Raw genomic sequence first — 16,216 nt, forward strand, 5'->3', positions numbered from 1 at the left:
GCCGTTTGGTGTATTTGAAAGTTGTTAAGAGAGTAGATCCTAAAAGTCTCATCACAAGGGAAAAAAACCCTTCTTTTTGTATCTATATGAGATGATGGAGGTTAACTTATTTTAACCATTTCACAATATATGTAAGGTGTATATGCTGTACACCTTAAACTTGTAGCAGTGCTATATGTCAATTATACGTCAATAAAACTAGAAGGAAAAAAAGCGTGAGCAGAAAAATTGCTTATTGTGGTCTGCCCCAGGAAAAAAAAAGTAGTAGTACCCCAGCTGTTTGTGACACAGGTGGGCTGTGGACCACCTGTAGGCGAATCGTCTGGCAATGGTGAGCTCTCGGTCGGTCAGAACGCACAGCCTGAGGAGTGTCAGTTTGGTTGTGGGCAGAGTGGGTAGGGTTCCGACTCTCAGCCCTGGGCTTGGAGTCCTATCACTCACCTTTCCGCCCGTACAGATGAGTCAGGAGATGAAGAGTCCGTCTCACAAACCGACAAGACCGAGCTGCAGAACACCCTGCGGACCCTGTCCAGCAAAGTGGAGGACCTGAGCACATGCAACGACCTGATCGCCAAGCACGGCACGGCACTGCAGCGCTCGCTCAGCGAGCTGGAGTCCCTGCGGCTGCCGGCCGAGAGCAACGAGAAGATCAAACAGGTCAACGAGCGGGCCACGCTCTTCAGGATAACGTCCAACGCCATGATCAACGTAAGCGCGCACATGTCTGCCTTGCTTTTTGCTTCTTTCCCTCTTTGAAATGTAATTCTCCCCAAATGCTGGAAAATTGTAGTTGGTAAAGCATAGGACGTTAGGTCCTGCTTAATCGTTCAAGGGATTTGAGTTACATTTTTTTTGTTGCATGAAATGGAACAGGGTGCACAGATGGAATGACATTCCCGCTCTGCTTGAATGGTCAGGAGGACACTGCTCCAGCCCTGCGTCTGCCACCAGCAGGGCATCTGATGGTGATGTTAGTTGAGTCCCTTCACCTCTCTGGGTTGTGGTTCTATCTGTCTATCTATCAGATATCTATCTATCTATCTGTTTTTCTCTAACTTTATCTATTGGAACTGAAAGGTCTTCATGGGCCCTTTCCACTTCCACGTTCTTTGAGATTTTGGTTGGAGTCTGACCCCTACTTTGGTAACGCACCCTGGCCTACAGTGTGGTAAGTGGGAGCTGGATTAAGTACTAGTGAGAACCTTGTAATCCTGGTTAGTCCCATCTTGAGTCTTGGATTTGAGGGGTAATTCTGGGTAAGACAAAATATTCAACCTTGGGTACTTTTCTTTTCAAAAGAAGGGGCCAGTGCTTCTGCCTCCTTATGACTCCTAGCTCGGGTGCTGTCGTTGCTTTAGGGAATACTTTGGCTGCTTGGGTGCAGGGCTCCAGGTAAACCCAACGTGCCACTGACGTTGGTGACGTGTGTCCGATACTGGGTGATAGGTATGGAGTGAGTGCACAGTTTAAATAGCGCCCTTCTTCCTCTGCTGGCGACTGATCCTCACCCGGCAGGTTCGTCAGCTTCCGCATAGGAACACGAGAGGATGCTTCATACGGCACGTGAGAACACTGCTCTTTCAGGAGGGGCTTGTGCAGGTGTTTTTGTTTTCCTATCTAATCAAATGGGATGAACTTACTCACTAGGGTCAGATTTTTCCTTGTTGGAGGAGTGATAATAAGGCATCTGCTTAGAATTAGTTGTGTCCACGTGGCTCTTAGAGATAGAAGGTCTTTTCCTATGACCAAGGGAAAATTTGTTTTTTTGCACTTAAACCCCTTTGTTTCTTAATAGAAAGTTGTAGTAACTTTTACTTTCGTGTCATTTTCTGAAGCGCTGAACACTCTCTTCAGTGTTCCGACTCCCATGAAGTAGAGGAGAGAAATTATTTTGTCCCCTTAAGGACTGCAGGCAGATCAGTGTCTCCCAGCACCATTCTGCAGACCAGCACTGGCGCTTGTGTTTCTGATGTTGGGTCGTGTGCTCTCTTTCCAAACTCTCGTACTTCTTGGTGCCTGTGTGCCTGTTTTTCTGGTCCTCCTGTGATCAGGAAGACCTCATAAATCATACAGGTCATTTAATCAGTAGTAAATAAATATACTTTTGAAATAGAACAGCTCAGGACACAACCATCTGTTAACCTTTTATCCATGTCAGGTGAACGCCCTGCTCCATGACAATTTTTTTCCTACTCTGATAGGAAAAATTTGCTAAATAAAACACCTCTTGATTTAAAAATGTCTCATAAAACTGGAACTTTATTTTGGACTTTTCTCTTGAAAATATGCTTATCTTCATTCCTGGCGACAGTTCTTTTTCCCTGAGTTCTAGGTATCCAGAGTTTGTGTCAGTTCTCATTCTGTTCTCCCTGGGTGCACTGTCTTTGCCCCTTTTATAGCCAGTTACTGCAGGAAATGCATTTTTTAGCCCTGTGTTATTTCCTTTGTACCTTTTAGGGGATGATGGCAAGGCCTTAAAACTGACATGCTAGCACATCACATCTCTAAACAGGCAGTGTTATAGCAAAGGAAGAATGCACTCATTTCACTTAGTTGCTTGCTTGCTTAGGATATAGCTTTTCTTATTATCAGAGTGAGTCTAAGCAGGGGAGTGCATTTGACACTGTCAGTGTGTGCATTTGCTAATGCAGTGAACACCTATTGAGCACCTTCTGTGTTCTAGGCACTGTGCTGGGGATGTAAAACTAATATGGCTGTGGTCCCTGCCCTCAGGGAGATTACTGTCCAGTGAGGGGCCAGAGAAGTGAACAGATCATTATGGAGTGTGCTGCGTGCCAGGAGAGATGAGCACAGGCTGCTGTGCTGTAGTACCGTGGGATTGTCTAGCTCAGACCAGGAGGATCTGAGAAGGTAACCCCCCAGATAAATTCTGAAAGACCCGAGAGAGTCTTCTTATGAAAAAAAGGCAACAAAGAGTTTGGGGTCCTGAAGTCCAACTGCCCCAGTTCCCATCTCTGTGACCTGGGGCACCCTAGTCCCTCGGTGACCCCAGTTCCTTTTCTGTAAATGGTGATGATCCTAGTAGCTGCTCTCGGTGTGGAGAGGCTTTTCTTAGATAATGGATGTCGAGTGTTCAGTAAAGTGCCTGGCATATAATCTTCTCTCACTAACTTTGAGTTGTGACCCCTGTTCTTCAAAGGAAGTGAGGGAAGAGAGTTGATCCAGGTGTGGTGTGTGTGGATCCCTCCCTCTCTCCCAAAGTCTGGGAACCACTTGCAGTTGACTGTTACCCAAGCAAGGAAGTAGCTAGAGATAAGGCTGAAGAGGAGTTAAGTATGGGGGGTGGGGGGCTGTGTGCAGATCCTACTAAATGGGCTTGGTAGTAGTGGATTAGAAGAGGATAAGACCGATTTTGATGCAGGCTTAACTGTTAATAGATAACACCTTATTGAATGATTACTGTGAGCCTGGTCTAAGTGCTTTACATGTTAAGCAACAACTTTTGAGATAGCTACTGTTGTCATTCTTTGTTTACAGATGAGGAAGATGAGTAACTTGCTAAAAATTCCATAGTTAGATAGTAGGATGGAGCTGTGACAATTCCAGAGTATGTCCTCTATACTGCTTCTGAGTGTGGAGGAACAAAAGAAATGTACAGAGTCCAGAAATATCGAAGAAAAATCAGTAGGATTTGATCATTGGATGTGGGGAGGGAAGAAAACTAAGAATCAAGGATCCCTCTTAGTTTTCTGGCTTGGGCAGGTGGAAGGGTCCTGGAACTGTTCTTGGGATGGAGATGCAGAGTCAGAAACGGAACATGGTGAGTTCATATGGGACCCACTGATTCTGAGATTACTTTGAGCCATTGAGTAGGCAATTGGATAGTCTGGTCTGCAGCTCCCTGAGCGCAGAGCTGGAATTATGATTTAGTAGGCATCAGCCCATAGGCAAAGGTTGAAACCATGGGAGTAGATGTTCTATTTACCTATTAGTTTCTCTTTAACAGGGTATAGACTTTTAAGCTTACATTGCTCCCTTCCTTCATTTATTTATTAAGCAAACTGTATCAGGCTCCCACTATGTACAAAGCAGCTCAGTTAGGAGCTGGAGATAAGTATGTGAATAAGCTATAAATGGTGTCTTCAAGTGGCTCATAATCCATCTGGAGAGAAAGTCACGATACTGCTGTGGATGGTGTAAAATAGAAATATGTGCAAAGTGCTGTGGAAAGTAGAGGAGAGACTGGCTACTTATGAGATGGGGGTTGGGGGGGGGTGTCACAGAAGAGGTAACACTTGCCATAGATCTTAAAGAATGAAGAGGACTTGGCCAAGCAGAGAAAGGGGATAGGAAGGCATTCTAGGCCAAGCAAATAGCACGTGCTCCGATGGGCAGGCCTGAAAGAAATCTGCATGTCTGAGAAAGGGTGAGCAGTTCAGGGTGGCTCCATGGCAGGGTGCAGGGGTGGGTCCAGCTACCTGGACAGGAGGATACAAGGGCCATTTATGTCCATGACCAGTAGTTAGGATTTGGTCCTAATGTCGATGGGGAGCCAGTGAAGGGACTAATATGGTCAGGTTTGTGTTTTGTCTCTAGATTCCTTCTTCGATTCATCAGGTAGGCTTCTAATTTTTAAGATCAGTTATTATCTTAGTGACCAAAATAAAAACCAATTAAATTTCCCCATATTTGGTTTAATTCACTGCAGACTCTCTGTTCTCAGTGTCTGAATTCCTCAGTTTTAGGTGACTTGAGTTTAGTTGAGAATGTATTGAAAGCAATACATGCTTATCCCATGCTTTTCCTCACCTTTTAGTCAATAGGTTTCTTCTTTGGAGCAGTTCACATAGCTGCCCTTTGTGATGTTGCACAAATACTTTGTCTAGGTTTGTTGCTCACTTGGCATTTGTTGTTTGGTCCTCATGACCAGGAAAATATGAAAGAACTATGACAACCACATTCAATATTTTTTTCTGGAGTTGACCTTGACTGTGTCATGGAGCTGGCTGTCCCTGATACTGTGGAATAACAGGGAAGGCCTTTCATTGTAACTTGCTAGTTCAGGTTCCCAGAATAAGGTTACTTACTGGGCTTACAGAGGCCTGAGGGGAATCTCTGACTAGCTGAGTTGAGGTGACCTATATCGACTCTTTCTCCATACAGGCCTGCAGAGATTTCCTTGTGTTAGCCCAGACCCACAGTAAAAAGTGGCAGAAGTCCCTGCAGTACGAAAGGGACCAGCGTATCCGCCTGGAAGAGACCCTGGAGCAGCTGGCAAAGCAGCACAATCACCTGGAGAGAGCCTTCCGAGGAGCCACGGTGCTGCCGGCAAACGCTCCTGGCGGCGCTGCTTCTGGCAAAGGTGAGCTGCTGGCTTGGCTCTTGGACGGCCTGTCTGATCCCAGCCACATGCTTTTCTGCAGCTGATAGAGAGAGCTCCAGATTCTCCAGAATCAGCGACTCATGTGAGATGGAATTCGAGCCCTTTATTCTTCTGACTTCCCCATTGCTTTCTACCATTTGTTACTAGGTTTGTGGTTAATATTTGAAAGCTCCAGCTGTGCCAGGTTTTGGTAAATGCAGCCCAAGGAAACAAATGCGGCTTTCCTCCTTGTAGGTCAGTGCTGCTCCGGCAAAGGAGACGTGAGTGATGAGGATGACGAGAATGAGTTCTTTGATGCTCCTGAGATCATCACCATGCCTGAAAATTTGGGCCACAAGTAAGTCATTCTTGATTCCCACCCCGCGCAAAATGAGCATATCTGGCCATGGAAAGGTTAGAAATGTTTCAGTGGAAGTGTCATAGTTGTTTACTAAGATATGGACTCTTTTCCTTACGTAAGTGGAAGACTGTCAGCTTTTTCACATGAACAAGTTCTCCAGAGATGTCTATTCATACGTACTGCTTTCTAAGTGTCGTCGTTTGATCACTCATCAATAAGTTTGTGCCGTGTCCTTAGCATTCTGCTTTGTAAAGACATGGTGAGGACCAAACTCTAGTTCTGATCTTTATGGTAATTCTCATACGCTTCCCATCTGTGTAGACGTACTGGCAGCAACATCAGTGGAGCCAGCAGTGACATCAGCCTTGATGAACAGGTAACTCTTATTTGGGAATTACCAAGATTGGGAGACTTGGGTGTCATTCCCAAGGATTTGCTTATAAAGCACTAAGAGAAACAGAAAGTACTGGTTTTTTTGTTTTTTGTTTTTTAGCATGGGGGAAGGGAAGCTTATAAATACTGGGTTTTCTGTTCTTTGTGAGTGATTGAATGGCCTTGTTTTTGCGCTTAGTACAAGCATCAGCTGGAAGAGACCAAGAAGGAAAAGAGAACGAGGATACCATACAAGCCAAACTATAGCCTCAATTTGTGGAGCATCATGAAGAACTGCATCGGAAAAGAACTCTCCAAGATCCCCATGCCGGTGAGGGTCTTGCACAGCCAGGCTCTGCCCGGAAGGCCTCGCAGGCCCCGGCCAGAGGAGTGCGGCCGGGACAGCCTCCACCCACTCCTGTGGCAGTTTGTGGCATGGTCCTTGTTACCCTTACAGTCATAAACGATCCCTTAAAACTAGCGGCTTTAATTTTCGCTAGGGATCTGGTATGTTTCCAGATCACCTAGAGTCAGATGCATTTGTTCAGTAACAGTTACTTTTGAGCAAATTCCTATGCCAGATGTGCTGAGGACCTGCAAAGATAAAATTCAGCATCGTTTCTGTTTTCAAGAAGCATGTAGTTCGAGAGACAGACATGAAAACAGGTAGAAAACATTCATTTCTATGATGGGAAGCACTGTGCATACAAAGGTTTGGGGAGACCAAAGCAAAACCAATTCATTCCAACCAGGAAGCTGTGGACCATCTCCCTGGTGAAGGAGGTGTTTGGACTGACCTCCCTGCCTCCTGTCATGCCCTCCTCCAATCTGTCCACACTGTTTTCAAAAGGGATCTTTTCAATATTGCAAATGTAATCATGTCATTCCTTAGCTTAAAGTCCTTTACTAGCTCCTACTGCTTTGAGAGTAGTCCCGATCCCTTAGTGGGCTTGATACTTCCTCACCAAGGACAAGGCTCCGCCCATACATGTGCCCGTGTTCTGGTCTTTGGGAGTTACCTTCAGGGACTCACCGGCATCTTTTTTCTTCTCCCCTCAGGGCATTTGCACACACTGCTCTTTCTGCCCAAACTTTCATCAGCTTCCCACCCACCTATGCCACTTTTCTTTTGTCCTGGCTGAGACCCTTTTTTTCAGGATTCGACTGTGGTGTCGTCTCTTTCAGCAGACCTTCACCCGTGCATCTGGTCAGGGTGAGCCGTCTCTTCCCTGTGTTCCAACAAGTGCCACTGTTTATTTCTGGACAGTGGGTTTAACTTGCTGGTTCACTCCCCAAGAGTTTAATGACTGCCTAGCTGCCTGGGGTTGTATCAGTGTATCAGGTATAGGTTCAGTTTAAAGAATCCAAAATATGTTGGTTTAGACCAGGGGGCAGCAAACTGTGGCCCTGGGGCCACATCTGGCTGCCATCTGTATAGCCTACAAGCTAAGCATAGTTTTTATGTTTTTAAATGGTTGAAAAATATCAAAAGGAGGATAATATTTTGTGATGTGAAAATTATATACAATTTAGATGTCAGTGTCCGTGAAGTTTATTGGAACACAGTAAATGCTCATTCATTTACAGATTGTCTGTGGCTGCTTTCATCCTAGAACAGCAGTGTTGAGTAGGTGTGACAGAGGCCGTATGGCCCTTGAAGCCTAAATATTTACTATATAACCTTTCACAGAAAAAGCTGGCCAACAAATATTAGCTTAACTCATTATCACGTTAAAGTCCAGAAGTAGGTGGTCCAGGGCTGGTACGATACTCCACACTGTCATGACCAGGCTCCTTTCTGTCCTGTTGTTCTGCTGCCTGTGGCCTCAATTCCCAGGTGTTAAGTGGCTGCTCCAACTCGGGCCGTCAGGATCGCATTCCAGTCAGCAGGAAGAGGGAAAGAGGAGAAGGGCATGTCCTGCCTTTTAAGGGTGCTTCCTGGAAATATCATGAACCATTTTGCCTTCAATCTCTTTGGCCAGAACTTAGTTATATGGCCTCAGCTAGCTGGAGAGGAGACTAGAAATGAAGACTTCTGTTCTTGGTGGCATGACCTAGTTAAAAATTGGGGATTCAACTACTTGTAGAAGAAGGGAAGAATGGAGAGTGGGGAATGGCTGCAGGCTCTGCCCATAGCCGGTTGCACGGCATACAGACAGCATTCTCCTAGCCTCTTGGGGCTGATGGACCAGTGAGTGGTTTCTTTCTCTCCATAGACTGTTCTTCACGGGCAGAGACTGGTCTTTATATCCTTGATGCTTAGCCAGTGCCTGGCACATACATATCATTCAGCAAATGTTAAAGTAATTAGTTAACTGAGTCTTGGAAAAAAAATAGATTTGTATGTAAGTGCATAGGATTTCTGTTAGAAAAATGTTGACCTCCAGACAGGAAATGGCCATGAGTAAGCACACTGGAGAAGCATAAAATAAGTGGTTGACTAGGGGCCTGAAAAGAAGCCCCGCTTCTTTGCCTAGTGCCTTGAAGGAAGTGGTGGAGAGGTAGGCTGGAAAGGCAAGTCATTGCAGCCTCAGAAATGCAGTTCCTGCTTAGAGATAGGTTCTGAGTCCAGGTGACCTCTCTGTCCTACTTTACCATTATTTCCTTGTTGACATCGTTACAAGGAATGTGCAGTCCGGTACCTGTTGGCCTGTGGATCTGGTCCTCACCCCTGCGCTGCTCTGTGCTGTGTCACAGGAAAGCTGATCCCTCCAGGCTGTGTTTCTCAGGCTTCCATGCCGGCTGACTCTGGCTGGGCTCCACCAGTGCAAGGCACCAGAAGGAGTTTGGAGCGGGAGGATGGGAGAAGTCCCAGGGCACTCCCCGCCCTGGCTACATTCTCTTGGGCAATGCTCTGGCAGCAGCTGTGTGGCTCTAGTTTCCACTGGACAGGCCCCCCTGAGCTTCTGCGCACGCCTCTGGCCTCTGCGCTGCGGTAATACCACCACTGCTCTTTGTTCCTCCTGCCTGTCAGCAGTTACGGCTTCCTGCCGCTGCTAATCTCCAGGCTGTCATGTTATGCTGCGCAGCTCTCCATCAGCCATATAACTAACGCCCTGCTTCTTTCCACTGTAAATTCTCAGATTTGTTTGTTTCCCTGTTAGCCCTCTGAGGGATAAAATGACCAGTATAAAAAGCTTGGCCCTTTCAGAGAAACTGTGGTTCCTGGAACAGCTGTTGGGGGGCAGGGCTGTGTGTGTGTGATAAGCGGTGATGGGCTAAGTAAGGATATACTGATTCTAGGCCCAGGTGGTGCTCATCTGTCCTGTAGCCACCAGCGGAGCACATCACCTGTCTCATTTTCCTCGAAATGTATGGAAATGTTACTGCATGTTGCCTGCAGTTCTGCCACGGAGAGATTTTGTTGGCATAGTTAATAAGTACCGTCTTTTAAAAAGACACTTGAGGATTTGAGTTCTGTCCAGCCGTTTCCCCTCGGTGTGCATTTTTCTTATCATAGTGCTTTTCTCTGTGCGGACAGCATGGCTTTGGAGTGTGGTACAGTGTTTTTAGCTGAGGCAGGGTAGATCCTACTTCCCCCTTGGGAAATTTTCACAGAGAAATGCTTAGTATATTTCTCAGAAAAAGCAGGCTCTAGTATTTTTTTTTAATGTATAAATGCATAGAAACAAATATGAAACTATTAATAGTGGTTATCTTTGGGTGATGGTATTTCAAATAGATGTTTTCCTTTATACTTTGTTTCCAAAGTTTGTTATAGTGGAAATTACAAGATGTTTCATAATTGGGAGGGCAGTAAGCATTAAGGTAGTATGTGACTCCGAGATTGGGGGGTAGAAGGTTGGATAAAAATGCAGAAAAATAAAAAGAGGTAGGACTGTAGGAAATAAAAGTGTTGTTTTTGTTTGTTTTATTAACTGAAATTTTGCTTTAGGTCAGCTCCATTCAATACAAAGGCCATTTTTTTCTTCCTTCCTCTCTTCTTTGGACTCAACTCGGGCTAGTGATATTCAGGCTTATTTAGCTGTATTGCTGGTTAAATAAGCTTTATGGACTAGCCTGGGAACCCAACCTCTTTTTATAGTAAGTTTTTAAAGTAGTAAAGTCATCATAAATTCCAGACAGTCAACTTAGAAGCTCATTCTTTGGGGGATGAGGGGACAATGTCTCTTTTGTTCACTTCTCTATACCCGCTGAGTTGTATAGGGTCTGGCACACACGAGGGCTCAATAAATATCTGTGGCACGAATGGACATCTTCTGCCCGACAGAGGTACGCAGACACACACTTGGTTCATCCTGTGGCTGAGTGCCCTAAGTTGGCTCCAAAACTTGAAAGGTAGAAGCTCTCAGAGCCCTCTCTTAGCCCCCATCATGAATACTCCAGCTGCAGAAACACAACTGTCCAGCCTCAGAGAAGAAAGCAGAATCCTTGCCTGATGTAGACCTGAACTGAGACTCAGCAGTGGTCTAGCCTGGGAGTGGAAGCTAACTAATGTTTTTTCCACTAGTCAGGACACGACTGCACTTAGAATTTACTACCCTTTCTTTCCTCCCTCAAAAATGTTAAATACCTAACTTCTTCTCTGCGTATACTTGTGCTGAAGTCCATTTCCCCTTTTATTCATTCATTCAGTACCTATTTGATGACAGTTTCTCATGGGCCAGGCATCAGTGGCTCTTGGATATGCAGTGGTAAGCAGAAGAGGCATGGTTCCCATCTCGGAGTGCTTCCAGTTAGTGAAATAAATGAAAATGGAATTTCCACCACTCATTGACATGAACAGTTGGCCGAGGAGAATGGGCTGCTTTCAGGCTAGATCTTGGAGTTGCTCTACTGAGCAAAGGCCTCTTCTTTTCCCAGTGATTTGTTTTATCATCTTGACATCTTGATATGTGTCTCCCTCCGACTGCAAAAAGAAAAAAAAAAGAAAGAAAGAAATTGTCTCATTTGGATGTGCGGACAAAGTTTTTATATCTGCTCTTTTCCTGACAGGTAAACTTTAATGAGCCCTTATCCATGCTTCAGCGCCTTACTGAAGATCTGGAATACCACGAGCTGTTAGACCGAGCTGCAAAGTGTGAGAACTCTCTAGAACAGCTCTGTTATGTTGCAGCTTTCACCGTGTCCTCCTACTCCACTACTGTCTTCCGTACCAGCAAGCCGTTCAACCCACTCCTTGGGGAGACCTTTGAGCTAGACCGATTAGAGGAGAATGGGTACCGATCCCTCTGTGAGCAGGTAAAGGAGCCTCAGGACTGTGACACGTTTCCTTTTTGAAGAAAGGGATGATTTCTTTGGTTGATACCCCTGGGTGTTAACGTTTGCAGAAATTCCAGACCCCGTCATCCCCAACTGCCTTCTTTTCCTTCAGGACTTCCAACACTGGAGGCCCTGGTATTCATCTACTGCTATGGGTGTAAAAATGTCAAGTGTGAATTTGGGGTGTTTATCACCAGTTAATAGGCAGTATCTTTTTTTTCTCCTTTCTTCCTTTTAATTTGAACCACTGATTTCTTCAAGGTGAGTCATCATCCCCCTGCGGCTGCACACCACGCTGAGTCCAAAAATGGCTGGACGTTGCGTCAGGAAATCAAAATCACCAGCAAGTTTCGAGGCAAATACCTCTCCATTATGCCGCTTGGTAAGGCCACCATCTTTGTAAGAATTTGTGCTCCAGGAAGGAAAGCTTTTCTGGCAGGATGGAGGCGGTTAACTGGTTCAGTAGCCAGGAACCTGGAGGTCTGATTCAGGCACTGAACCTTACGAGCTAGCTTTGTGCAGGTCATTTAACTTCTCAGCTGCTGGGTGGGGGGGCGGTGTGTGTGAGACTCTTTAAGGACCCATCCGGTCATAAGTTCTTTGTCTTCTTAGCTATATTTAATGCATCTTTAAGTACTATTTTAGAATACACATTTTAGCATGCATTTAAAAAATTCTTTTAGGTGGTGGTGTTTACCCCAATTCCCTAGCAATCAGCTTCTCTCTATAGATCAGAACTCCTGTGACTGCAAAAGGTTAGGGTTCCTGGGTAGCCCCTCCTCCTCCTCCTCTCCTTTCTCCCCTCTCTCTTCCTCCACCGGAGGGGTTAGGTGTCATTTATGTAACAGCTGAACTCCAGGTAAAATGAAACTTTATTTTAAAAGGTCTTATTGGATTACAAGTTAATTTTGCACCAAGATCAGAAAGGTCAGGCCTGGGAGTAGGAATCCTAGTGTGCAGTGTGTGTGTGTCCGTACTTTAGGGGAAGTGAGATTATTCAGAAAGGGCAGTAGATTCTTGATGCTCTTTTGAACTAGAGCCAGCCACATTTGGCCACGTGTGTACTGAAGAGTGAACGTTGGTCTGCAGAAAAAGAAACACAAAGCAGGTAGAGAGAAAGCAAGTGGCTCCCTAGAGCCAGCGCTGGTAGTAACTCCTGAGCTCTCCATGGCGTTCCATGTCCTGGTTTTAGTCTTTCATGTGGCAGAGCTGCAGTGCTGGGTTATCGCAGTACAGTCTTCTGCTTTAGTAAATCCCCCTTTCTCTCAGAAACAATGTAGCAGGTACAGTGCAAACTAGAAATTAGCCAGAAAAAAATCCGGGGATGTTCGTAACATATTAAAAGACAAGAAACTGAAATGTTAACTCTGTTGCCTCATGGTTAATATGCAAGATGAAAAGGAGACTAAGTGATTTTGGTCTTGATCTTTACTGAGAACCTTTGAAAAGGTTCTAATTGCTTAACTGTCTTTGAAGCTGATAGCTTCCGAAGTGTGTTAGGTTAAGAGTAGTAAACACCTGAGATGTTCACACCTAATCTGCAGAACTAGGGTGTCAGTGGTCATATTGCAGTATAACTTTCATCCATGCAGGAGGGTTTCAGAGGCCCCCTGAGGATTGCCAAAGGGATGGGTTATATGTATTTAATTCTAAGGAAGTTTATATACATTTTAAAAATGGCAGTAAACCTAAATTACCAGCGATGTGCTGTGCATTTTCTCTGTAATTTGACTAATCTAGAATTCTTTGAGGGGTAAATAACTATAGGAACATGATATAAGTGGTAGATCTAATTTTTTAGAGTTAAAAAAATCTTTGATAGGATTTCATTCCTTTGGTTGTTAAGGGTTCATCAGGATATATTATCTTAAGTCACCCCATCTATTAGATACTGAGTATACCTACCACGTACTAGGTGTGGTTCTAAGGTGCTCGGGAAATGCAAGTGAACCAAACAAAGATCCCAGCCTTTGTAGGGAGATTGAACAAGAATTGACGTAGCGGGACTTCCCAGGTGGTGCAGTGGTTAAGAAATCCGCCTGCTAATGCAGGGGACACGGGTTCGATCCATTTTCAGTGGCGGTCAACTCCCAGAGGGTAAATCACTAAGCCAAGAGGCGCCATTGGAGAAAGACAGCTGGACAGGGGCGTGAGTGAGCAGGGAGATGGATGGCTTCTTGCGGTGGTGGAAGGTGGTCTGAGTCTTCCAGTAAAATTGACTGAAAAGGTTAGAATTCTTGCAGTCTGGAAAAAAGAATGCTTCTAGGAAATACAATTGAAGTTTGCAAAATTATGAAGACTGCGGTAGAGGGTAAATATGAGTTTGCTCATCCACTCGTTTTGGAATTGGGTGGTAGCTTCAAGTTTAAAGAGATACATTTAAATAGAGGATTGGAGTTCTCTAACCCAAGAAGAATCACAATTTGATATGATGAATGAAACAGCCACTCAGCCTGTTGATCTCTGTGTCAGTGACACTGCTGGGCTCCATGCACCTTGAATTTGCCCCAGCAGCACTTTAGTCAGAAAGTCCTCCTTATATATTTTATCCATTTTTCCAATTTCTACTTTTTGATTAGAGTGGTTAATCCATTTATATTTATTATAATTACTGATTAGTTAGGATTTACATCTGCCGTTTTGGTATTTTGTTTCTGTACATCTTATGTCCTTTTTGTTCCTCCTCTACTCTGCCGTTCGTTCCTTCTTTTGTGTTAAATAGATATTTTTCTAGTCTACCATTTTAATTCCCTTGTTATTTCTTTTACGGTATTTTTTAAAGGTATTTTTATGGTTATCCTGGGTATTAAAATTAACACCTTCTAATAATCTAGTTCAGATTAATACCAGCTGAATTTCAACAGGATATAAAGACTTTGCACTTACATGGATCTATTACCTTTTCCCTCCCTTGTGCTTTTATTTTCAGGCAAACTATTTTTCTACATTGTAATTCCATCAACATTGTTTTATAACTGTTGCTTTATGTAGTTGTCTTTTACGTCATATCGGAGAAAAAAGTTATAAGCAGAAAATAGATGTATGCTGGTGTCTTTTATGTAGTTTAATTGCTGTTACCTTTACTGGTCTCTTAATTTCTTAAGGTAGATTTAAGTTACTGCCTAGTATCCTTTCATTTCAGCCTGAAGGACTTCCTTTAGCATTTCTTGAAGAGCAGATCTGCTAGCCAGGAATTCTTTCGGTTTTTGTTTTTCTGGGAATGTCTTAGTTCTCCTTGTTTATGAAGGATAATTTTGCTGGACATAGAACTCTGGGTTTGATGGTCTTTTTCTTTCAGCATTTTGAATGCGTCATCCGACTGCCTTCTGGCCTTCGTGGTTTCTGAGGATCACTTGTGTGTGACGCATCACTTCTCTCTCACTGCTTTCCGGATCCTCTGTTTGTCTGTGTCTTTCTAGTTTGATTACGGTCGGTTTCAGTGTGGCGCTCTTTGAGTTGATCCACTTGGCATTCACTGGACTTCTCGGAAGTGGAGATTAGTGCTTTTCGTCAAATCTGGGGAATTTGGGGCCGTTATTTCTTCAGGTGCTCCAACTGTTATCACCACCTGTGGCAGCTGTTGTGTTAAATAATTGCCACGGATTGTTTTGATAATTGCCCCAGCGGGTGCGGAATCAGATCAAATAAAGATAAGCCCAGTGAGTGGGAGTTTACTGGGAGCCACCAGATAGGTCAGCTAATGACAGTACTTTGGAGCTGGGCTTTGGGAGCTTCACGCTGTTCTACTCCCTCCAGTGTTTGCTAGACTGCTTGCTGGTTTTCACGGCTACCATGACTGTGAGGCTACCAGTTTTCAAGGCTACTGCTGAGCTGGGGAGAGAAGGATAGGAACGGGGCAAGTTAAAATGCCACAAAGCTCATTTTGCTTACTGAGAGTCAGCCATTTTTCTTGAGTAAATGTTTCTTGGAGTATTGTAAGCCTTTGGTTAATTTCCAGAGTTACGAAAAAGTTGATTCTGATCACTTTTGTTAGTGTGTTCTTGTTGATTTTACTGGGGAGCTGATACATGGAAGTTCTTACTCTACCATTCTCTAAGTGGCTGTCTTCCCCTTTATACATTTTAAATGGCTCAGTTTTGGGATCTTTAACTAATTGTCAAGTTTTCAACACACAAATAATATATAAACGAAGGTAGTCATAGGGTGTTCTTTATTTTTCCACTATCCCAGTGAACTGGAAGGGACACTGCAGAACAACAGGTACATCATCAGGTTGGGATATAGGGTTATTGTATTGGACTGTACACATTTTCTGCTCTTATTTTGAACTTCAGCCCTAGCTGTCACTAGCTCTGTGACCTTGGGAAAATTATTTGACCTCTCTAAGCTCAGAGTCTTCATTTGGTAAAATGAGGATGTGGTAGGTTGAATAATGCCCCCCTGCCCCCAAATATATCCACATCCTAATCTCTGGAACCTATGAATTTATCACTTTACACAGTGAAAGGAACTTTGGACATGTGGTTAAGGATCTGGAGATGGGGAGATAATCCTGGATTATTCTATGGGCCTAATGTAATCAACAAGGGTATTTATAAGAGGGAGGCCGGAGGTTCAGAGTCAGTGACAACAGAAGCAAGAGGTTTGAGTGATGCTAGGAAGGGTCCACAAACCAAAGAATGCAGGTGGCTTGTAGTAACTGGAAAAAGCAAGAAAATGGATTTTCCCCTTGAGCCTTCAGAAGGAACACACACCTGCTGACACCTTGATTTTAGACTTCTGACTTCTAGAACTGTAAGAGAGTAAGTTGTGTTATTTTTAAAAATTTATTTATTATTTGTTTGTTTTGGGCTGCATTGGGTCCTCATTGCTGCGTGCAGGCTTTCTGTAGTTGCGGCGAGCGGGGGCTACTCGTCATTGCAGTGCGAGGGCTTCTCATGCGGTGGCTTCTCTTGCTGGGGAGCACGGGCTCTAGG

At 44.3% G+C, this 16,216-nt stretch overlaps 1 protein-coding gene across 3 annotated transcripts in view; it reads left to right on the forward strand.

Annotated features, from left to right (window-relative positions):
* OSBP (oxysterol binding protein) overlaps positions 1-16,216 on the forward strand; it is a 33,817-nt gene that overhangs the window by 9,187 nt on the left and 8,414 nt on the right. For all 3 annotated transcript variants that reach the window (XM_022591901.3, XM_089914761.1, XM_089914759.1), the window contains exons 3-9: positions 458-708; positions 5,125-5,323; positions 5,579-5,681; positions 6,006-6,060; positions 6,256-6,387; positions 11,013-11,258; positions 11,541-11,661. In XM_022591901.3, the coding sequence (XP_022447609.1) occupies positions 458-708; positions 5,125-5,323; positions 5,579-5,681; positions 6,006-6,060; positions 6,256-6,387; positions 11,013-11,258; positions 11,541-11,661 (1,107 nt within the window). The remainder of the gene's footprint in view (positions 1-457; positions 709-5,124; positions 5,324-5,578; positions 5,682-6,005; positions 6,061-6,255; positions 6,388-11,012; positions 11,259-11,540; positions 11,662-16,216) is intronic.

The sequence above is a fragment of the Delphinapterus leucas genome, chromosome 7 (genome assembly GCF_059928025.1).
Source record: "Delphinapterus leucas isolate spDelLeu-1000000601 "Yukka" chromosome 7, BTC_Dleu_Yukka2, whole genome shotgun sequence".
NCBI lineage: Eukaryota > Metazoa > Chordata > Mammalia > Artiodactyla > Monodontidae > Delphinapterus > Delphinapterus leucas.